This window comes from Leptonychotes weddellii, chromosome 5 (assembly GCF_054177405.1).
Source record: "Leptonychotes weddellii isolate Sample4059 chromosome 5, ASM5417740v2, whole genome shotgun sequence".
Lineage (NCBI taxonomy): Eukaryota > Metazoa > Chordata > Mammalia > Carnivora > Phocidae > Leptonychotes > Leptonychotes weddellii.
Genome location: NC_138373.1, coordinates 112,779,700 through 112,804,420, shown reverse-complemented (window position 1 = coordinate 112,804,420; position 24,721 = coordinate 112,779,700). Strand labels below are relative to the sequence as shown.

Sequence of the window (24,721 nt, the reverse complement as noted above, 5' to 3'; positions counted from 1 at the left end):
TAAAAGAGACGAGCTATTCTTCTGAAGGTCTTGTTGAAGTCACTTTTTATGGCCATAGCTAGAACTATGAATGTTCCAGAATGATTCCCTACAGAGTATATGGATGAGGAAAACACAGTAACACCCACATATGACACTTTAGCTGTGAACTCTCTTCCAGCCAATATGTCTGGGGACCACCTGTTAGCCCTAAATCCCCTTCCCCTGTCATTCCTTTGGTTTGTCCTTTAGACCTTAGCCCTCATAACTAGAAACTGGTATTAATAGATGTTCTTTCTAAAGAAAGAGTTTTAAGCTTCAGAAAGTCTAACCTATTATAACACTTGATAATTTTTAAGCATAGACCCCCCACCCCACCGCTTCAGAAAAACACAATTACTTTCATAGAGGAGCGAAGTAATCAGTATCCACTAAAGTTCAGCATCCAGCAGAATTTCAATGCAATTTGTAGGACTTGGGTGATTAATGAGCTACCTCCCAAAGCCATAGCCTGGATTGCATTTGTTTTGTACAAATTAAAAATGTTTTACTCTGTACAGACCAAAAATTTTTCCAGTGAAAACATGATTATGTATTTTAAACTCTGGCAGGAATTTATTCCAGAAAAAAAAATTTGATTCTTACAAGCCAAGAAATGTGTAAAAGAACAAGATTTTTTCTAGGGTCCTGTTTTGGAATTTGACCCTTTGTTGAATATTTTTCTAGACCTTTAATATTATTGTGTATTATTTCAGCAGACACTAATGTCTAGCTCTCTACTAAGCAACTGGGACTGAGGTTCTCACCTGAAGCTATGTTTAACCACTAGTCCTTGCACATTCTGTTATGTCAAACTTATGATAGCTTGCTTAGTCCCTAAACATCCTGATGTAATATTTGGGTTGTGCTTTTATACACCACACTAAATTTTTGGTGATCTGTATGCTAAAAAACACAAACGATATTATTACCAGTTTTTATTTCCACGTCGGTGTCTTTGTTTTCTATTCCATTTTTGGTATTCCTTAGGATTTGGACTTTGAGTCTTCCTGTAAGTGACAACTGGGGAGGAAGTCCAAATAAAACAAGTGTAAGGCTTTTGAAGATACTTTGGTCTTTTTTTTGTTTTGTTTTTAGTAATCTCTACCCCCAATTTAGGGCTCAAACTCATGACCCCGAGATCAAGAGTTGCACGCTCTCTGGGCCAGCCAGGAGCCCCAACTTTAGTCCTCTTAAAAATGGGATGTGGGGGCACCTGGGTGGCTCAGTCAGTTAAGCATCTTGGCTCAGGTCATGATCCCAGGACCCTGGGATCTAGTCCCAAATCAGGGTCCCAGCTCAGTGGGGAGTCTGCTTCTCCCTCTCCTTCTGCTCCTCCCCCCGGCTCATGCTCTCTCTCACTCACTCTCAAATAAATAAAATCTTTAAAAAAAATGGGATGTGGATGATGGATCCAGCTAAAACAATAGCGTTACAACTCCTTTATATTTTCAATACTTTATATTTTCAGCACTTCTGAGTTTTAAACATTTGAGTAAATTTCCTACAGCACTTCTGAAAGACAAAGCACAATGTATAATAGGCATTTCTGAGTGGGGTGAAATCAGAAATAGCAGACTAATCCTGGTTGTGACTATGATTCTGAAGGGAGAATAAATTTTTGATATATCAGTTGAGATTGCTTATTCCTACTGATAGTGCCTTTCTTAATTCCAAACAACTTACCTCTTATTTTTAGCACAGAACACCACAGAAATTATTGCTTAAAAAAAGTAACAGGAAAGCAAGATAAATCCAAGATTATTATAATTCCTTTCTGGATAATTTATTGATAAATATTTTTTGAAATAAATATTTTAAGATCTTTTATATCTAAGAATAGAGGCACCCTGCTTGACATAGTGTAATTAGGTCTAAAAGCCAATTATATAGTATTTGGTAATTTCCAAAATAATAGAACCTGGAACTTCAGAAGATGTTATGGGATTATTTTTCACATTTCTTCCCTAACCTCTAATTCCTTTTTTATTTACTCAAAAACATCCTTTTTCCCATATGCTTTATGTTCACTTATTTCATTTTTTATTTCTTGTTAGAACTATAGCTTATGTAAAGAGTTAAATCCACTAACTGTATACTATTTTTATATCATTAATCCCTACCTTTTGAAAATATATCTCAGTAATGAAAAAAAGGCTACTAAACTGTAGATGTAACTTACTAGGTTATTAGATTAGCAGACTAGTATCACCATGTATTCATTAACTTAAAATGTTCTGAATGAGGACTATATTTTTGTTTTTGTTTTTTTAATTTATTTGACAGAGAGAGACACAGTGAGAGAGGGAACACAAGCAGGGGGAGTGGGAGAGGGAGAAGCAGGCTTCCCGCTGAGCAGGGAGCCTGATGCGGGGCTTGATCCCAGGACCCTGGGATCATGACCTGAGCCGAAGGCAGACACTTAACAAGTGAGCCACTCAGGCGCCCCAGGATTGTATTTTTGAAGGTAAAATATTAAAAGCAAGAATGCCCAGGGGTGCCTGGGTGGCTCAGTCAGGCGTCCCCCGGATAGCATAAATTAATTGGAGAACTTATACTAAATTAGAATCAGATTTAGAAGAGAAACAAAACTGTCCTTATATCCAGTAGTCTGAGAATGATTTGCAATCACCACAGATATTATTTCTTTCAAAAGACTTTTGTTTCTCAAACTGTTGTACACAGAAAAATACAAACTTTTACATTAAAACTGAGAAATTTATTGATATTTTTTCATGATGAAGTGGAATTAAATTAAACAAAAAATATACAGCTTGAAACAGTGGAAATAATCCTAAAATCTTTAAGACAGCTGTACACTTATGGCCAAAATAAAACGAACAGTTTTTAATAATTACATCACTTTAAAAATTCTGCTCAATAATTTATCTGAAATTAAACACATATGATGATAACTGGGTTCTGGGCACCTTGTAAAATGAAATGTCACTTTATCCTTCCCCCAAAATTGTGATCCTAGTAAAACAGTGGTTTGGTTCAGCTCCTTACCCAAAGAAGCCACTTCTCCATTCTATCACTTATAAACATGTCAACTATTAGTCTTTTCTGATTTGTAAGGATGACAATTTTGGTTCCATTTAAAAAACGTTTCCAGTAGGCAGTCAGAGATGTAGAACTCAGCCTCACTCAGAAGAGTAGAGGATTAGTATTTCAACATATCATAGATCATGGCTTTCTTCTAGTGCTCACTGAGGTCAAATGTCCTCATTTAATTATAAATGTTAAAAGGTAAAATTACATCTTAACAGCAGCCAAAAATTTATATATTTTTTTATGTATTTACAATATTGTACATATTTACATGACCACACCAAATACTGAATTGTAGAAATAAGAGACCACTTATAGAGGCATTCATTTAATGCCCCAACATTATTTTCTTGTGCAAATTAAAACTGTTCTCAAACTTCCCAGAAAGCTAAAGACAGTCAACATTGCGAAGGCCGCCATCCATGGTTAAAGAGCCAAACCTAAAACACAAAAGAAAAAAGGAAATCTCAGATGATTCATTTATTTGGCCCCCAATATTTTAAAGAAGAATAAAGGAGACTTTTCAGATGAACAAGCTGTTAAAGAGTTTAAGCAACTATGATTTGCTCTATTTCTTACTGAAACACAGTGATATTATTATAAATACGTGAAAAAAATACCAATCGGTGGCTTGGGAGGTCTTCCTTTTTTTTTTTCCCAAAGATTTTTATTTATTTATTTGACAGAGAGAGAGAGAGAAAGAGAGAGAGAGTGAGTGCGCGCATGTGCCGGAGAGCACAAGCAGGGGGGAACAGCAGAGGGAGAAGGTGAAGCAGGCTGCCCGCTGAGCAGGGAGCTCGACGCGGGGCTCGATCCCAGGACCCTGGGATCCTGACCTGAGCCGGAGGCAGACGCTTAACCATCTGAGCCACCCAGGCGCCCCTTGGGAGGACTTCTTAAGAGAAAAGGGTGAGGGATGTGATCTAGAAAGTATTAGGAAAAACTGGATAACTTCTTCTTGGTGGGGTGGGATTTAGAAAAGCAAAGATAAGGAGTTGGGAGTTTGACATACTCAACGGACAGTAAGGAATGCAACCTTGCTAGAACAGAATGTTATTTTGGGGACTAGTAGGAAGTTGAGTGAATGGGCTGGGCCAGAGTATTCTATTCTTTGAATTCAAGTGTGAATTTAGACTTGACCTTTTAGGTAACAGGAGTTTAGAAATTTTTGAGCCAAAGGAGTACGCCAGTAGATCAGTGTTTGGGAAGATTGTTTGGGCTTAATAGCCATGACAGATGGGAAAAGCCTAGGCTTAGGAATATAGGTGGTAGGTTATCACCACAGCTCCCATGTGAGGAGGAAGGAGGTCTGATGAGGCCAAGATGGGGAATATGGAAACATTCTGAAGGAAGATTACCAAACTCGATGAAAGGCAGTAAAAAAGAGAGTTAGTATATAAAATAACCTATGTTCAAGGGAGCAGGAAAAAGGTGGTTCCACTGAAGAGAATGAGGAAATTGGAGGGGAAACTGAGTTGGGAAGGGTGATATGATGTGATTTTAGATACAAAAGAAATGAAGTGATAATAAGACAGCCACATGGAGACAGTGCTCATTAGTTCTGGCACAAATCCTTAAGCAGTCATTTAACATTTAAGCTATGATTATGCCATGTTGTATCACCCATATATTGTCAAATAAATTTGCAGATAAAATAGGGGAAAGTGACTTATGCGACATGGTTTAAGAAGTGAGGATTTTATGTCACAAGGCAGAAGAGATTCAATATAAGTTTGTTAAAGCATATCTTAATAGTCTCTTTTTGCTGATATTTAGCTCAAGTTGTGAAGAAACTAAATTGGGTACTATAAAAAAGTTAGATAATTACTATGTAATTGCTATAAACCAATAGAAAAAAAGATTTTAAAACCAAAAGGCAATTTACACACACACACACAAATTTGAATAAACATAAAAAGATGCTTCATATCACTATTAACCAAAGAAATGCAAATTAAAATAAGATACCCGTTTTTACTAAACAAATCAGCAAACATTAAAAATGGTAACATTCGGGGCACCTGGGTGCCTTAGTCGGTTAAGCCTCGGACTCTTGATTTTGGCTCAGGTCATGATCTCAGGTTTGGGAGACTGAGCCCAGCCTCAGGCTCTGAGCTCAGTGAGGCATCTGCTTGAGATTCTCTCTCTCCCTCTCCTTTTGCCCCCCACCCCCAACTTGTGCATGTACACTCTCAAATATTTATTTATTTATTTATTTAGAGAGAGCAAACAAGCATGGGGAGGGGAAGAGGGAGAGGGAGAAAAATCCTCAAGCAGATTCCCCACTGAGCACGGAGCCTAAGGCAGGGCTCCATCTCCTGAACCTGAGATCATGACCTGAGCCAAAATCGAGTCATACGTTTAACCGACTGAGCCACCCAGGCACCCCAATAAATTACGATTCTAATGAGATGTATGAAAAATAATGTGCAAAAGATTTTCATTTTCACAAACTGATTCAAATAAGCAAATAATTCTATTAACCAGTGCTACTATAAAATGGAATCGATCACAGCTGACTTGTCTTTATCCAAGCAACCCCAAACACATTAAAAGGCACCATGGAAATCACAAAACAAAAGGGTTCTGACTTTATATCCTTTCCCCATTACTTTAACCTACTGATACAGGAAGACAGACAGGTACAAATATAGATCTATATGTATTCCCTTGCATAAAAAAAATCACAGGGCAGAATAATATTTGTGTTACTTACCTTTCTAAGATATGATTATTTTCAGCAAGTTCTTTAACCACCCCTTCCATTTCTTCCTTTAATTTCTTCATACTATACAAACAAAACAAGTATCAATGTCTCTGCTCAAAAAAGTATGGAAATGTTTTAGAATTCTATTATGTTTTAGTTCTCTAGATTAGACTAAGCCATTAAATAACATTTGCAAATGTATTCACAACAAATACCCAAAATTTCAAAATAAAAGAGCAAGATCACAAACTGAAATAAAAATGAATGGAAACATCATAGTTACCAAATAATAAAATTTTTTTTTTAATTTAAAAAAAATTTTTTTTTAAAGATTTTATTTATTTATTTGACAGAGAGAGACACAGCGAGGGACAGAACACAACCAGGGGGAGTGGGAGAGGGAGAAGCAGGCCTCCTGCAGAGCAGGGAGCCCGATGCGGGTCTTGATCCCAGGACCCTGGGATCACGACCTGAGCCGAAGGCAGACGCTTAACAACTGAGCCACCCAGACGCCCCCAAATAATAAATTTCTTACCCAAGAGTCATTTCCACTAATGTGTTAGAACATGGATAAATTGGGGTCATGGTATGTTTGACTCCACTGGAGGCTGCCAACATTTTCTGGGGCAAAGTTTCTTGTAACTGAAACATCAAAAAAACCTACATCAATCACTGAACAAAGTACAAACTACAGATCTTACGTTAAATGTTACACTTTGTTTTTTTTTAAAGATTTCATTTATTTATTTGACAGAGAGAAAGCGAGCACAAGCAGGGGGAGTGACAGGCAGAGGCAAAGGGAGAGGGAGAAGCAGACTCCCCGCTGAGCAGGGAGCCCAATGTGAGGCTCAATCCCAAGACCCTGGGATCATGACCTGAGCCGAAGGCAGACGCTTAACCAACTGAGCTACCCAGGTGCCCCAAATGTTACACATTTTATGAGCCCTTTATAGCTTTAAATTTTAATTTCAGAACTGTGAATGATACAGTACTTAAATCAACACTTTTTTATTTTTTTTAAAAAGGGCTCTGGCTTTTCTCCCAAGGGTGTTGAGAAACCCTGGTAAGATATTTTTTTATTTTAAAGATTTTATTTATTTGACAGAGAGAGACACAGCGAGAGAGGGAACACAAGCAGGGGGAGTGGGAGAGGGAGAGGCATGCTTCCCGCTGAGCAGGGAGCCTGATGCGGGGCTCGATCCCAGGGATCGAAGGCAGACGCTTAACGACTGAGCCACCCGGGTGCCCCTAAATCAACACTTTAAAAAAATTCTCTTTTGGGGCGCCTGGGTGGCTCAGTCGTTAAGCGTCTGCCTTCGGCTCGGGTCATGATCCCAGGATCCTGGGATCGAGCCCCGCATCGGGCTCCCTGCTTGGCAGGAAGCCTACTTCTCCCTCTCCCACTCCCCCTGCTTGTGTTCCTGCTCTCACTCACTCTCTGTCAAATAAATAAATAAAATCTTAAAAAAATAAAATAAAAAATCCTCTTTTTATAGATGATTAAAGAATGGTCTATCAGATGCTTTTTTAAAAAAATTAAATTTTTTATTTTATCAGATGCTTTTAATTGTAAAACATCTAAGTTCTGAAAAGTTGGCTTAAAACACATATTACAAATGGGCAAACAGAACTGAATATAAGGTGTATTATGTCCCACTTCTCTCTTTTCAATCATTTCAAATATAAACTGAGAAGAAATGTATTTTTTTCCAAACAGGAAAAAGATTTTTTTCTAGATACTTTTGATAGTTATACCTCATTTGTATAGTCTTGATACTTTGATACTTCTTCTTCAATATCAAAACACTGATTAGTTAAGGATAATAACTGTTTCCTAAGATGAAGCATCTTTCTGAAAACCAAAAAGAATCAATTAATAAGCAGTCTAATGAAATAGTAATCTTATTTACAATATACAATGTACACTGAATTGTACATTGTACAGTCAACCACTAAGGTTACTTACCTCATCCATTCTTCTGACTTATCCAAAAATGCCTCATATTTTTTAACACATTCATCTGTAAAGTGGGTCATAGCTTTTGTTGCATGGTAATACAGTTTTTGCCTATAATTTAGAAATAATCACAGTCTTAAACCAGTGTGATGGTTTCTATTTCCAACACTAAAAACTTTTCAAATACATAAAATTTATGTTTCTTTTTTTTTTTTTTTAAAGATTTTATTTATTTATTTGAGACAGAGAGAATGAGAGAGATAGAGCACATGAGAGGGGGGAGGGTCAGAGGGAGAAGCAGGCTCCCTGCCGAGCAGGGAGCCCGATGCGGGACTCGATCCAGGGACTCCAGGATCATGACCTGAGCCGAAAGCAGTCGCTTAACCAACTGAGCCACCCAGGCGCCCAAAATTTATGTTTCTTAATAATGACTGTTCTGGCTTTAGAATATGTATAGTAGAAAGCCAAAGGTTTCTAAGATACACATTACAGCAGCAAGAAGTGAAAGAGAAGGTTCATAATGGAGAATGGTCAGAACATATTTATTTAATGAAGTTAAGGTTAAGAAAGAGGTTAAATCTGTCCTTGCCTATGTTCTCTATTATCTATCCTTCTGCAATCAAAGCACATGACATAGAAGATGCCCCCTCATTCTCCCTTCTCCTCAACCTCTCAACCAGGGACCAGACAAGTGGGCCTCAAATATGTGCACACACAGTAACAATTCTGTAAAGCCAAGATTAAAATGTATTTTTTATTATAATTAATTTCAACTTTAAGAGGAATTATATTAATAACATAACCAAAAATAACTGTTAAACACAATAAGGACACTTACTTATCAAATTTGTGGATCTGTTCTTCATTATAAGCTAATCCTAAAAGTAAGAAATATTACTTCTGTAAATGTAGAATCACAAAATCATGCACACTTCTTTTTCTTTTGAGATTATGACTTCAAAAAGACTAAGAGTTTAGAGTAGATGACATAAACTCATGACCCATGGGTTAGATATACAGCTCACAAATGCTTTTAATTGATCTGTACAGTGTTAACATAAAAAAAATTAACTGCCAACATTTAAAAATCAGGATATTTCTTTCTTTTGAAGACTTATTTACTTATTTAAGTACTCTCTACACCCAATGTGGGGCTCAACCCATGACCCCGAGATCAAGAGTCGTATGCTCCACTGACTGAGCTATGTGCCCACAAGATATTTTTAATAAAATCTGTATTTTCAGCTTCTCTTGAGAATAGGAAGATTTTTGGGCAATGACTTTGGTGAATCTGAGTAGTGACTCTCCCCTTCAGATGGGTATTTCCTCTCCTATCGTCCTCAGTCTCCACTGGCCAATTTCATTCCTTTCTGTTACATGACCGGTCTCTAGAGATTTTAGAGTTCAGGACCCTTAATTTAAAATATTCAAAAAGTCGGTTTTAAGAATAATTTTTAGTATATTCAATCTCTTTCCCAATAGAATCAAGTCTATGAAATAAATAAGGAGCCACCCTTATAAATATACCAAATTAATTCAACTGAATTACAACTAGTAGAGCTGATTCATTAGATTAACAAATGGCAAACTTTACTTACTTCGTTCTGCTTTGTCTTTTTTGAACTGATAGTAAATCTCTGTGATGCAATTTAGCAGGACTTGTAGCTTTTCTACACTATGTAGGGGAAAAAAATCCAAATAAATTAACTGAGTCAATGTGCAAAGGACATTTAATAATAAGAGCGGAAGCTACCAATAAAATTATATAACCTACTGTCTATCTTTTGGATGAGTGCCTTCTTGATGGGCCCATGTATCTGCCAGCAGACCACCTGGAGATAATTTGCCTTCGATATCCTGAAGACTGGTTTCTATTGTTCCCTGAGAACTGGAAAGCTAAATAAAACCAATGGGTTGAGATTCAGATTAGCAAAATACAGAAATGATACATTGCCAAAGGAGTCTAAAGTCTTAATCATACTGCTTTTGTGGATTACGTCAATTCAAAGTCAGAAAAATTATTTTTCTTTTTAAAGGCAAGGACAGTTTCTTGGTTAGATTTTTCCATAAAGAGTATTATATGATAATAAAATATGAGATTAACTAGTATTAATACATTTTATAAAACATTTCTTTTTTAAAGTTTTTTTTTTTTTTTTAAGATTTTATTTATTTATTTGACAGAGACAGTGAGAGCAGGAACACAAGCAGGGGGAGTGGGAGAGGGAGAAGCAGGCTTCCCGCCAAGCAGGGAGCCCGATGTGGGACTCGATCCCAGGACTCTGGGATCATGACCTGAGCCGAAGTCAGCCGCTTAACTACTGAGCCACCCAGGCACCCCTATAAAACATTTCTTACATTAAATATCCTTTCTTAAAAAACATACAAAATCCTTTCATTCAATTAACCTTGTTTCTTTACCTGTAAAATATGGTTAACAGTCTATATCTCATAGAGTTGTTATGAAAGTCAAATAGGAGAACCATGAGCATGGTCCCAATGACTGTCATCATTTTGTAAATACTTACTCTCAACAATTTGGTGTGTATGTCTGAAATTTCACCTAACTCTGCTGCTTCTAGGTTGATCTTCATCAGCTTTTCATATCTGTATGAAAAACAAGTATGGAAAAATTAAATGAGCACAATGAATATACAGATTTTAAAAGATGTTTTTATAAATTATATCTGAATTTTTATTATCATAACTATTTAAGAATAAAATACTGAATGCAAAGCCTACAAGCAACAGATTCCAAGAAAACTTGCTGTCTCTGTGAAGAAGGAATTTTATATACTTCTACTAACAAATTTTTATATGAGATAAAATAAAAAAGACAATTTCCAACAGTCTTATGCCAGGATAATAATCAAAATACTAGATTGCAGAGTGGTGGTCAATAGTACATACTGATTTCATTTACTGTATTTCCTCTGCAGTATAAATAATACAGCCTAGGAATAGGGAAATCTAAAATATCATTCTGTTTCAAAAAACAGTCTCAGGGATAAGATTAATTAATAAGTAATAATAAACTAAAAGTAATCCCCAAAGTCTATAAATACTACCAAAATACAGTTCTAGAATACCCCTTCCTACTTCCTTTGTTGACTGCAGTTTTTATATTTTCCTATTCAGAGTGTCTAATTTGCAAGGTTAAAAAATGAGATGTTTTTATGTCAGATTACCTTTTCCTTTGCAAAGGGTAGGAGAAAATGCCACCAAATGTTCATTTCTTGCTGAGACGACTAAATTTTGTCTTTGTGAGGAATTAACTTAATCTACGGTTGTATCTTAATACAAACACTTGCATAGCATATTGTATTATGCCAAGGATAACTAAATAATTAAAGAGAAATGGGACAATATTTAATATTAACCACTATTAGTAAGGAAGTAATCTACTCACACTTTCACAGTTTTTTCAATGTTTCTGATGCAGAAATCCAGTGTGATCACAACTTCTGTCTTTTTGTGAACAGTTTCATTATAATCATCTTTAACTAATTCTCTAAAAAATAATAATATTCTCATTAGTTTATCTAAGGAATGATTTGGTTTTTTAAAAAGGTTTTCTCTTGTTTATCACTAATTATACTGCTGTTACTACTGTTCAAACAAATTTATTAACAATCTTGTTATATTATGAAAGCCAATTCATTTTTTTCCCTCTTGGGCTGAGTCTTGCCAATTTACTTTTTATTACTGAAAGCATTATTGTGACCCCAACACTTATCCAGGGCACAAACCATTAATTACTACTTATTAAGTTAAGAGTTTGAAAATCTAAGGCATTAAAATTATATTAAGGAATAAAAGCGAATCTATAATCACATGAATAAGCTAAATAGCATTACGCTTTATATCACCAGAATTAATTTTTATTATTCATAGTAGATTATGATCTCTGAAGAAGCAGGATGACATAGTAAATAAACTGGAGGGCTTTTGGTCTACATTAAGGGTCAACAAACTAAACTTGTTTTTGCTGAGAATGACATTTATATTTTCAAAGGTTGTAAAAACAAAGAAGAGATCTATGTGGCCCACAGAGTCTAAAATATTTACTAACTGAAAAAGTTTATCAACAGTGATCTACACTAAAAACTATTAAAAAAAAAAAAAACAAACAAACCCCAAAACCAAAAAATAAAGCAAAAAACTATTTTCTCATGACTTCTTAAACTACAAGTTAATAGGTAAAAGAAATCGGGGCGCCTGGGTGGCTCAGTCGTTAAGCGTCTGCCTTCGGCCCAGGTCATGATCCCAGCGTCCTGGGATCGAGCCCCGCATCAGGCTCCCCGCTCGGCAGGAGGCTTGCTTCTTCCTCTCCCACTCCCCCTGCTTGTGTTCCTGCTCTCGCTATCACTCTCTGTCAACTAAATAAATAAAATCTTAAAAAAACAAAAACAATAGGTAAAAGAAATAAAAGCTTTATGGAGCAGTGACTGTGGTAGCTAACAAGAGCAAGAGAATACGAGAGCTGTTAGTAACAATACCACAAAAGTAAACAGAGTCAACACTTAAAGAGTTTTCTAGAAATTATTTAGTAAAAATGAAAAGGCTTCTTAATAGAAAGAGAAAAGCATAGGCTTACAAGCTGGATATGTGAACACCTAAAAAACCCCATCAATTTATGGATTTAACATAAAGGTGACAGGCAAAAAAAAAGTGTCATTCTTCTTTCTTCTTAAAGCACTAGCAGAACAGGAATGATGAAATGCTTCATACATGTTTTTGCAAGAAGGGAAGATTACGTGTGAGGCAGATATACATAAACTGTCACAAGCATTAAAGCCAAGGAGCATTATGAGCCCAGGGAACATGAAGCCATTACTAAGTGTATATAAAATTCAAAAGCCTCAAATCTGGAGGCATGATGTTCAAGGGAGACCATTTATTCTCTGCTTCTAGCAGAGGAAAGAAGGATCTACAAATCATGAAAAAAGAGCAAATTATATTCATCCACAAAATATTTCTTAGGGTTACTTTCAGGGGAAGAGAATACTTAACTAGATGATCAATATTCTGACCTAGAATAACTATATTAAGTGATTTAGTAAAAAAAAAAAAAGTAATTTCATTTTTAAAAAAGATTTTATTTATTTATTTGACAGAGGGAGAGAGAGAGCACAAGCAGGGGGAGCAGCAGGTAGAGGGAGAGGGAGGAGCAGGGAACCTGATGCGGGGCTTGATCCCAGGACCGGATCAGGACCTGAGCTGAAGGCAGTTGCTCAACCAACTGAGCCACCCAGGTGTCCCACGTATAATTTCACTTATGTGAAAAGTCTAGAATAGGCAAATCTATATAGATAGAAAGCATATTTGTGGTTGCCTGGGGCTAGGAGGTTATGGGGGAAATGGGGAGTGACTGCGTATGGGTACAAGATTTCTTTTTGGGGTGACAAAAATATTCTACAATGAGTGGTGATGGCTACACAACTCTGTGAATGCACTAAAAATCATTGAATTATACACTTAAAAATGGGTGAATTAAACAGTATGTGAATTATAGCTCAATAATGCTGTTAGAAAAATAAAGTTGAGAGTATCCTTCATTTGGGAAAAAGGCAAGAAAGAAAGGAAGATTCTGAGGACATAAACTCTAGAACAAGTACAGATTGTACTGCATTATAACACCACCAAAGCCGGGGCAGGTGGGTGGCTCAGTCAGTTAAGTGTATGCCTTTGGCTCTTGTCATAGTCCTGGGGTCCTGGGATCGAGCCCCACATCAGGCTGCTCAGCAGGGAGTCTGCTTCTCCCTCTCCCTCTGCCTCTTCCCCTTGTTCGAGCTCTTTCTCTCTCTCAACTAAATAAATAAAATCTTAAAAACAAAAAAAACAAAAAATGACAAAGCCTACCAAGATAGTGAGATGACAGCCCCAGTCAAGGTCCTTGGAAAAAGATTTCATTTAACATCACATTGTACAGCGTGGCATTAAGTTTTAAAATTCAGATACTATTTGTCCTATCTGTCTCACAAGGTTGTTGTAGGACTCAAATGAAAAAATATACTGCTAAATGTGTTGTAAACTAAACGTGAAACAAATGTATTATACTAAAACCCAAGGGACACCTGGCTGGCTCTGCTGGTGGAGCATGTGACTCTTGATCTCAGGGTCATGAGTTCGAGCCCCACTACTGGGTGCAGAGATTACTTAAAAACAAAATCTTTAAAAACAAAACAAAATGAAACAACAAAAAAACCCCAAGCACTTGACCCTATGTAGTCTGAAGAGTTAAAGTATCTCCAAGATGGGGTGGTTACCACTTATTTTCAAATTTCAATCCATTACTTACATCAACCATCGTATTCCCTTTCGCATTAATTCCTGATAAAGCAGCAAGGTACTGGCAACTTTACAGGCATAACACACAACTCCTGTTATTGCCTAATGAAGAAACACAATATTTGGTGCTAATCGTGGTACAGGGTAAGAAAAAACTTCTACGTAACAATTTTCAAGCTTATATATTTTTATCAGGTTAATTAAAAACACTACCAATTTCTAAAAGCTAAGGACAGATACAATAAATATTTCATTTTTTTTTTCTTTAAAGATTTCATTCTTAACATGAGAATGTTAAAAACGCACTGCCTCTCCAGAGAAAACTTTCTTAGCAGTTCAAGAAAAGATATAAAGAAGAACGAACACAAAATAATTTGCAATGGATAATCATTTAAATGAATAATTTCCTAGATCATATAGGCATACGTAAAGATAATATCTTTTATTGCTTCCACTATTGATAATTTTAATTCAGATGTTTACATAGTAATTCTTTTTCATAGTAATTTAATTAAATACTAACCTTAGCCATGCTAGCATCCCCATCTAAATCGTAACGTGGATGTACTTTAGGGAGGGAAACTGAAATATTAAGTAAAATAATAAAAATCAGAAATAAAGTATTTTGAATAATTATTATATCCTTTATACAGCAATTTTAAAAATTAAACATTAACCTCTAAATTACCTCTAAATTAAACATTAGTAGCAAAACTCTTTAAAGTTCTTTTCCAGGTTAAAAAAAGATTACTTGAAACAATGCTCATTCCTTAACAAGAAAGTACCTGAAATATTTCTAAGGAGTTCAATTTTTTCTTAAACATATTCCCACACAATAAGCTCAATGCTTCTCTTTAAATCTAAATCAAATCCGAAAGATCCAAATAGAAAAGTAAAAATCTGGGTAATTTATTTTTTTAACCAGTAGGATTAATAATTTAAGATTCCAAAATGTAGATCTAATTTTTCTTAGACTCCAAAGCCTGGCAAAGTGTCCTATTCACACTGGACACAATAAACATTTGCTCATATTTATGATACAAAAGGTTATTTTGAGTGTTAGTAAAATACTAAAAGCAGAGAGCTACAGTAAAACATACATGACAAACTAATTTACCATTTTTTGAAACAAAGTATTTAAAGTCAAATTACTATAGTCTACAAAGGCCTTTCAATTTTATTACTAGTCTCGGTCAACTAATTTACAAAATTTTAATGTTTATGAAAATTCTACATTACTGTCATCAATCAACTTTATGAAGATGCCATTTATTTTTACAGGTCATCTTTTTTTTTTAATGGCTAGCAAGATCACTACGAAAATCCCAACTTACTTTTTTCATATATCAATCCTATGGTACTCAGAGGTTCCCGACTTACTACAAAGATGGGATTTTCCTCCGTAGTTTTAGGGAAATGCTGTGCCAGTCTTCCAGGTTCTATGACTAAACGTCGTCCTTCATATATAAGTTCTTGATTTGAAGAAATAATTTTGGTTTGTTTATACACCAGTTCATGAAATACAGTAGCACTGTGTGAGGAAAATTCAGAACATTAACTGGGATGGAGTAAGAAGTAAAAATCTTTTTTTTTTTTTTTTGTGCTGAGTACAACAACATTCATTTCTATGTGATACTTCAGATCATGGCCAGTCTATAGATACACTGCTTTGTTGATGTGGGTACTATGATGTCTATTAAACTGAAAATTCCACATAACCTGTCTAGAAAGCAATCAATTCTAAAATACTTTTATGTCTGAACACCCATGTTGGATACGTGTAGGATACAGGATTCTTAATGTTTAATAACGGGGAGCCAACACAGCAGAGCACTTTGGAGCACAGACTCTGGATCAGACTACCTGGGCTCAAATTCCAGTTCTACTTACTTGCTGAGTCACTTAAGTTACTTAACTCCTCTGTGCTAAGTTTCCTCGCCTATAAAATGCAAACAGTATCACCCACCTCACAGAACCATGGGGAGGATTAAATGCCTTAAAGAGCTGAGAACAGTCTCTGCAATATGATTGTATAATATCTGTTAAATTAATGAAACCAGATTTTTTCAAAATGATATTTTGGGGAAAAAGTCAGATTCTCCCTGAATAGACCTATGCAATCAAAGAAACATTTCAGCAGCAATGCTGTGATTTGGCTCAGGCTTGAGCGGGCTTTTTATGTTCAAATGTACTCTTAAAATGAAATAGTGGCCAGCACCTATGATACTTTTTTTTTTTTTTAAAGATTTTACTTATTTGAGAGGGAGAGAGCACGAGCAGGGGGAGGACCAGAGGGAAAGGGACAAGCAGACTCCTTGCTGAGCTCAGAGCCAGACTCAGGGCTGGATCCCAGGGCCCTGAGATCATGACCTGAGCCAAAATCAAGAGTCGGCTGCTTAACTGACCGGGCCACCCAGGCGCCCCTATGATACACACTATTCAGGCTATTACATACCAAAACAAAGATGAATAATATATATTTAACCTAATGTTATATTAGTATTATTTTATTATATTGATGTTTATTTAATGTTTATAATATTACCAGTATATTATACATATTACATATTAAAATCTAAAATATGATTTTATCTAATTGGTTTTACTCCTTAATAAATTGCCAGTAAAGGTTTCTTTTTGAGTTTTAGGAGACATCAAAACTACTATTTGAATCTTCTCAAAACAGACACTAAGACACACAGAATGGGTATAATGCTTTTTCCCCCTTCATTTTAAAAAAACATTTTGAGATCACTGTAGATTCACATGCAGTTCTAAGAAAAAATACACTTTGATGCTATATACCCTTTGCCCAGTTTCTCCCAATGGTAACATTTGCATATAATATAGTATAATATTACAACCAGGATATTGATAGTGATATAATCCACCTATGATATTCAGATTTCCCTAGTTTTACATGTGTGTGTATATTCAGTTATATGTGGTTCTATCATACAGGTAGATTTTTTAAAAATAATATAGGTGTAATGTGTTTTTCTTTAGGTAAAACAAATGCTTATTACTCCAGCACCTAATAAGGGGTTTATGCCACATATGCAAATAATAACTACACTAACTATATTTAAGACTTACGCTTTAATGTTTTTTAAATGACAGGGCAGTACTCTTAAATTTTTTTTTTTTTTTAAAGTAGGTCCTATGCCTAACATGGGGTTTGAACTCAGGACCTGGAGACTAAGAGTCACATGTTCTAACAACTCAGCCAGGCAGGTGACCCTGACAGGGCAGTACTCTTAATAAAACCCAGCCCATTTACTGGTAGATGTTATTTGTGGTTATGTGATTATCTAAGAGACAAGGCGTAGAAACAGAAATAGTCTTGTGAAACTTGCAGTTTAAGAACAAACTAAGTTGCCTGTAAATTTTATAAAAGTAGAAAATTAATCCTTTCACGCCAAAAATAAGTGAAAAAAATTTACTAAGCACTCAAACATAATTTCCTAAGTGGGAAGTGGGTGCCTTTGGAGAAGCTGAGACATCTTTTCCATTTTCTCTACTAATTTAGGAAGATAATTATACAACACAACATTATGATATAGGATGAAAACATAAAGAGGTACTTACGTATTATAGCTATGAATATAAATCTTATGAGCTGTCATTTGTTGTAGCGAAAAAACATGAATTATCATTCGATGAAGTATATCACTAGTTTCGGCAAAAAACTGGTCAAAACCCCAACACTTTTCCTGATCTGCCTCCAGGATGTTTGCGAGAACAGGAGTAAGTAGAACCTGAAGACCTCTAAAATAAGTATTGAAAAAGTTACTTGAAGAGTGAATGTTGTATTTTGTCTAGGTACAAAATCATAATATTTACCAACAAATCAAAGTAACTGCTATTACTTAAGATTGATATAAAAAAATTTTTTTAAAATTCTATTTATTTGAGAGAGAGAGCACGAGCGGGGTGAGGGGCACAGGGAGAGGGAGAAGCAGGCTCCCCGCCGAGCAGGGAGCCTGATACGGGACTTGATCCTGGGACTCCGGGATCATGACCTGAGCCACCGAGGCGCCCCTGATATAAAATTTTTAAAAATCTGCCAACTTTTCAGAAAGTCAGGTAACCCTGGTTTAAAATTACTTGTCAATGAATCAGGGGTTATGGTATTTTTAATGTTAATTTATCTTTTACTGATTATTTTCTTTGATTTGTTCCTTCCCAAGTTTTCTTACTTTTCCAAACACACTCTAACATTGTACATCCATGGCCATCCAGGTGAGATCAGTGGTTTAGAAACAGGTAGTCATGATGATAAGATAATGGTTTAATTTCAGGATCTTTAATGTCCTTTTAATACGGCTCTCCAATATATAACTTTTAATGTTGAACTTATATACCTTTTTTTTGTAGTATACTTCTTTAGGAAGTAAAATTAATATAACCATCCAGCGATCAATTAGTGCCAATTCAACTAGGGATAATTTTTGACTAATAAGCTTAAAATTTTTAAAAATGAGAAAAGAAAATAAAGACCTTTATTTTTTTCTCATGCTTTCACTGAATTATACAATATACTCAAACAGACTCTCAATTATGGAATTTCAAGTAGTTTTTAAAATATATTCTTTTTTTAAAAAATGTAGGCTCCATGCCCAGCAGGAAGCCCAAACCAGGGCATGGGCTCACAATCATGAGATCGAGACCTGAGATCAAGAGTCAGGCACTTAACTGACTGAGCCACCCAGGTGCCCCTAAAATATATTCTTGACTATGTAACAGACACTATGTAACACACTATGTAACAGACAATTCCTTGGTGTGGTTATTCTGATTAGTTAGAGGTGGACAGGTGGTAGCATGCAAGTTAGTTAAATGAGAATCAACGCAGAAATCTTTGCTATCGGTCTATCTTCCCACTGAGCTTTCAAAGCTTTGAGAATGTGAGTTGGGAATGGCAGCAGCTACCTGGTGGCTGCCAGCAGAGCCTGACCTAGAGAAAAGACAAATCAGATTGAAGAGACCAAGTCTTGATATCACAGTCTGAGTCCAAGGATTCAGCTGGGCTTTGAATCACATACACACATGAACTTCTAATTCCAAGGTCAATCTATATCCTTTTTTACTTAAACCAGCTGAGTTAGGTCTTTCTCACTTGCTACCCAGTCTTGGCTAATACATACAATGATCGTTATCTTTTTTTTTTACAGTTTTTATATTTTTGATAGTTGTTTTCATTGCTGATTTGTAGTACCTTAAAGTCCTTACTATTTAAAAAAAGAAAACAAGATTATATAATATACTTTCTAGTACCTAAGCAATTTTTATCAAAGAATTTTTAACTTGGTGTGCTAAAGACTGATAGGCAAGACCTGCTACCCTCCTGAAATATACAATCTGTAGTTCAGATTGCCAAATTACTGACTCTGAGTTTCAACAATATAATTATTAGCCAGTGTTCACTTCCTGACCCCTTTACATTTTACCAGTTTTGCCTGAAATTCCAAAAATATTTTCTAAATCAAAATTTAACACAAACTACTATTAAAATATTCAATTTCTGCTCTCCAATAAAATGAATTTCTCTTGTTAATTCTGGCTGCATGACCCAATTTCATTTTTGGAGACTTTTTTTAAGCAACACACAAAAATGAAACTGTCAGAATAGTGGTTCTCAAAAATGATTTTACACCACATTGCACACTTGAAACTAATGTAAATGTATACCCGAAACTAACATAACACTGTGTGTAAACTATACTCAAATAAAAAAAATTTTTTTTAAGTAAAAAAAAAAACAAAAACCCAAAAAACAACAAAAAAGGTTTTAGAAGAACTCTTAAGTGAGTTTCAGACATCAAAATATAGATATTTTATTAGCTTATGATATATATGGTTTACATGAGTAATATTTAATATTTAAAATATTAAATAAATATTTAAACTTATTTATTTATAGAAAGTCGTACAAAAAGGACCCACAAATTATAATAGATGTTAAGCCAGTAAATCATAACCTATGTGACTTGTAGATTACACAACTCCCACGATCAGGAAAAATGGAAGTTAATTCAGTAATCAGAAATTCTAAATATTGATGAGTGTCTTGGCTTTATTTCCAGAGTAAAATCTAAAATAATTTACTCTCTACTTTTAATTTCTTTCTCCTTAAATTCTTCTTCGTGGTAACAGAATTCATGTCTGACAATATAATTTTTTTGAGTTCTGGTTACCAAGTTAAATAAGACCCATCTGAACATTTGAAATAGTGAAAAAAATAGAAAACTATTAATTCTCACCTTTTCAATAATACGAATACTTTTAAAAATGAGGATAATATTAAACTTATTGAATGTTTGTTTTTTAGAACTCTAGTTATTCCTATTTGTACCAATGTTTGTGGTCTGTCAATATGGATGGTCAGTACAAAAGATACCAAGGTCCTAAAAGCTGAATCTCTACATTGGACAGAATTCTACAGTGATTAGCAACCTCAAAAATGTATGCCCTCTGTCCTAGTAGAGATCTGGCAAAACTATTTATATAGATCAGAATCAATCTTTACATTGCCACAAAGACAAAAATCATACTTCAAAGCACATCTAATAAATATAGGAACTAAAACCAAACTACACTAAATATTTGTGATCTTAGTCAACAAAGATTTCAAACAGCAAAGTGCAAAAGAGAACTGGATACACCATACTGACCGAGAAAGACTACAAGAAATAGGCATGTCTCCACTCCAGTCAATTGGTCCATTTTCTGCTTTCTGTACTCCAGATATTGCACCAGAAGGCTTTCCAGTAATTATTTTATACCTTGGGAGGAATAAATGCAGAATAAAATCAGTAGTTCATTACTGCATAGCATATCAATGGGCTTTGCAAAAATATTTCCTCAGTTGCACCTACAATTATCTACTAGACGAAACTTTGTGATTGATGTTCACAGGATCCATAAAACAATCAAAATACTTTGAATCTGACTGACTGAAGTAGAATAGTGGTTGTACGATTATTTTATATATGCCATAATTAATTTTCATTGGGATCTCAGAGTGCCATATAACAGCATCTTGATGTTCACAACAAAAATATTAATTTTTCCATCTGAAAAAATCGAGCAAACACAAAAAAGGTTATGTTACAGAATGTTTCTAGGCCATAAAAATCCCTTTTACCCATATTATCCAAAGGCAGGCAACTGGACTATGAAATTACCGCAGAATGAATAGCATTTTTTTTTTTTTTTTTTAAACAAGACAACACTCCACACAGCACAGTATCGGAAAGATTCTTCGCAAATTGAAAAAATACATAAACATACAGGAATAGGTGTGTGTACTAAAATTAAAAGACAAATTTAACTGGATCCTTGAGGTAGGTGATAAAAATAAAGATGACCTGGAGAAAGGGCTGCAGGGGGAGCAAAAGAATACCAGAAAGATGTAGGAAGTCAAGGAGAGCAGCCTGGCGGGTTTCAGCACTTTCCTCAACCAGTGGGAGAGAAGTAAGGGTTCCATGCCTTCAAAAATACTTTCATCCTGGGGCGCCTGGGTGGCTCAGTCGTTAAGGGTCTGCCTTCGGCTCAGGTCATGATCCCAGGGTCCCGGGATCGAGTCCCACATCAGGCTCCCTGCTCCACGGGAAGCCTGCTTCTCTCTCTCCCACTCCCCCTGCTTGTGTTCCTGCTCTCACTATGTCTCTGTCAAATAAATATATAAAATCTTAAAAAAAAAAAAATACTTTCATCCACATGAAAATGCAAAACATAATATAGCAGTCTTACATAAGTGGATAGATACTATTTCTGGCATAATTTTTAAAAAATATTTTATTTGAGAGAGAGAGAACACAAGCGGGGGGCGGGGAGCAGAGGGAGAAGCAGGCTTCCCACTGAGCAGGGAGCCCGATGTGGGGGCTCAATCCCAGGACCCTGGGACCATGACCTGAGCCGAAGGCAAACGCTTGACTGACTGAGCCACCCGGGCGCCCCTCCGGCATAATTTTTTGTTTGTTTGTTTAAGGTCTACATAAATGTGCTCTGAGCAAACCAATATATTCTTTATAAAAGCAGAAGACACCAGGTACCACTGATCTGGACCACGTGCTGCTTTCTCAGGAGAGGCACCCAGGAGTTCTGCCTTAAAATATTTTTCAAAGAAGCAATTTAATGTGAAAAATAAGTTGCATTCACATGAGAAAGATCTGACTGTGGAGGAGTAAGTAGAGATATGTGAGACTAATGCAAGAAAGAAGTGAATAGAATGATGGCAGAATCCTTAAAATTTTTGGAAAAGCTTTACTAATTTTGATAAGACCCACATATAAATATACTAATAACACGTAAATGAAATGTTGAGGGAACAACACTACTATAATGTGAGACAAATGCATCCTGCAATAGTAAAAGTTTTTATTACTATTTTAAGCACCTCTGAACATTATCAATGTTCATGAAAAGCTGTGCATATAAAGAAATAAATTCTTCTAATGGTATATCTGTGCACATGATGACAAAATTATCAGGTATTCCTAGTTGCTGATGAGTCACACGTTTCCTTTATTAGGGAGCATCCCATGCTTTTATTTAAACCAATCTTAGGGCAGCAAGAAATGTGCAAAAGCTTTAAAGTGTATGTGTGACAACAAAAACATGATTAAACTGTTAGGTACAATTTATGTTTAATGAGAAAAACACAAATTGCTCTCAGCCTTCATTAATGAAGAGATTTTATAAAATGGGCACTGCTTTAAAGCAGGCTCAAAATGACGTTATACCAAAATCATCAGTACAGTAATGGATTTTTCCCATGAATTTGCAGATTATTCTTGCTGAAAATATTTAGATATCCAGGTTTTAGCAAAAGTCATTGTATCAGCTGGTTTTACCTCCTCAAATCAACAAACAGAAAAACATCCTTCTCCCTCAATTTCCTGAAGTGAGATTAGATGAAATTATATTTTTATAGTTGTGATTATTCAAGTCATGTTTGCTTACAAAAGGCAGGGTTAAATATAAAAGTCTGAGAGAAATGTTAAGATCTAAAGAATGACTGGATACACTGGACTGCCTCTCCCTCTGCCTGCTGCCCGCCTTGCTTGTTCTCTCTCTCGCTGTCAAATAAATAAATAAAATCTTAAAAAAAAAATTTCACATCTAGAATTCCATCTCTTTCCTCCCTTTTGAGAGAGAGAGAGAGAGACAGAGAGAGAGAACATGAGAGGACAGGGAGGGGCAGAGGGAGAGGGAGAAGCAGGCTCCCCACTGAGCAGGGAGCCTGACGTGGGACTTGATCCCAGCACTCGGGGATCATGACCTGAGCTGAAGACAGATGCTTAACCCACTGAGCTACCCAGCTGCCCCTCTCCTTCCTCCTTTATATTTATTTGGTTTACAACAGTGATTTTATTTTATTTTATTTTAAATGTTTTATTTATTTATTCATGAGAGTCACAGAGAGAGAGAGAGAGAGGCAGAAGGAAAAGCAGGCTCCCTGCTGAGCAGGGAGCCCGATGCAGGACTCGATCCCAGAACCCTAGGATCATGACCTGAGCCGAAGGCAGACGCTTAACCATCTGAGCCACCCAGGCGCCCCTACAACAGTGATTTTATACAGTAACTGTTTCCCAATAATTATGGCAGTATATAAAGGTATAATGTACTAGTAAAATACATTCAGTCTTTGGACTGAAACCACAACACTAGAAAAAAATTTATTAAATGTTATATATATGTATATTATATGTTATTTTTGAAATGGTAAAAGAAATCAGATCAGTTCAGGGTAAAAATTTCATTTCTTTTTTTTTTTTTTATTTCTTTTAGATCTGGTAATGGTTCTAGTACTCCACAGAAACACTATTTTTTTTCAGTTATATAAAGGAAAAACCCCCAATAAGTAGTACACAAAGAGAAATAAACAGTGTGCTGAAAAAGAATCCAGAGAGCAGGATATTTTTAATAACGGACCAAAGACTGATGCCATTTTCACTTTGTATATAAGATACTTAAACACAATATGAAAAATTATGCCTATATACTTTATAAAGCTGTATTCTTATTCAAAACAAAATAGCTTAAAATATCAGAAATGATGGCTAAAATTAATTTTCATTAGTATACACCCCTAATGTGTGATGAAACAAAGACAAAAATACATTTTTAAAATTATTTCAAATTTTAGATAGAGAAACCACTTACATCACTTCCTTATTCCTACGTGGCCCTTCAAATGGTCTAAATGGCAGTGATCCAGTAGCTGCATGGTAAAATGTTACCCCAATGCTCCAAAGATCAACTGTTGCTCCATACTTCTTCTGATGATCTTTTCTTAGTACTGCTCTCTCATACATATCAGGATGCTTAAAAAAAAAAAGATGAAGAAACGAACTTGGGTTCTATAGTAATACATTACACACAAATGGGTATTCAATAACACCTACAAATTCCATCATATCAATCAGAGATCAATTCTCCCTATGCCTTTTATCAAATACCAACCTATCTGAATCTGTGTCCAGACTCCAGGCCTACTTTCCAGTTACGATGGAACTGCTCCTATTAAGGGCTGACTTTTTCATCTGTGCTGTGGAACCCACCCTATTGTCTCACCAATTCCAGAAATCCGTTCCTGCAATTACCCCTTTTATGTATCAATTTCCCCCTACTGGATCATTCCTTTCAGCTTACATACATACTTTAAGATCTCCCATTTTCTTTCTCTTTTT

General features: G+C 35.5%; 1 protein-coding gene across 2 annotated transcripts in view; it reads right to left on the bottom strand.

Annotated features, from left to right (window-relative positions):
- Window positions 1-3,293: 3,293 nt before the first annotated feature.
- The window catches only part of TBK1 (TANK binding kinase 1), a 39,976-nt gene continuing 18,548 nt past the window's right edge, over window positions 3,294-24,721 (bottom strand). For both annotated transcript variants that reach the window (XM_081821997.1, XM_081821998.1), the window contains 16 exons: window positions 24,195-24,355; window positions 20,699-20,809; window positions 17,613-17,792; window positions 15,359-15,555; window positions 14,548-14,606; window positions 14,035-14,126; window positions 11,143-11,244; window positions 10,262-10,340; window positions 9,508-9,629; window positions 9,332-9,408; window positions 8,572-8,611; window positions 7,743-7,844; window positions 7,532-7,628; window positions 6,312-6,418; window positions 5,786-5,857; window positions 3,294-3,509 (listed from right to left, as the gene is read on the bottom strand). In XM_081821997.1, coding sequence (XP_081678123.1) covers window positions 3,458-3,509; window positions 5,786-5,857; window positions 6,312-6,418; window positions 7,532-7,628; window positions 7,743-7,844; window positions 8,572-8,611; window positions 9,332-9,408; window positions 9,508-9,629; window positions 10,262-10,340; window positions 11,143-11,244; window positions 14,035-14,126; window positions 14,548-14,606; window positions 15,359-15,555; window positions 17,613-17,792; window positions 20,699-20,809; window positions 24,195-24,355 — 1,650 coding nt within the window. In that variant the 3' untranslated portion in view covers window positions 3,294-3,457. The remainder of the gene's footprint in view (window positions 3,510-5,785; window positions 5,858-6,311; window positions 6,419-7,531; window positions 7,629-7,742; window positions 7,845-8,571; window positions 8,612-9,331; window positions 9,409-9,507; window positions 9,630-10,261; window positions 10,341-11,142; window positions 11,245-14,034; window positions 14,127-14,547; window positions 14,607-15,358; window positions 15,556-17,612; window positions 17,793-20,698; window positions 20,810-24,194; window positions 24,356-24,721) is intronic.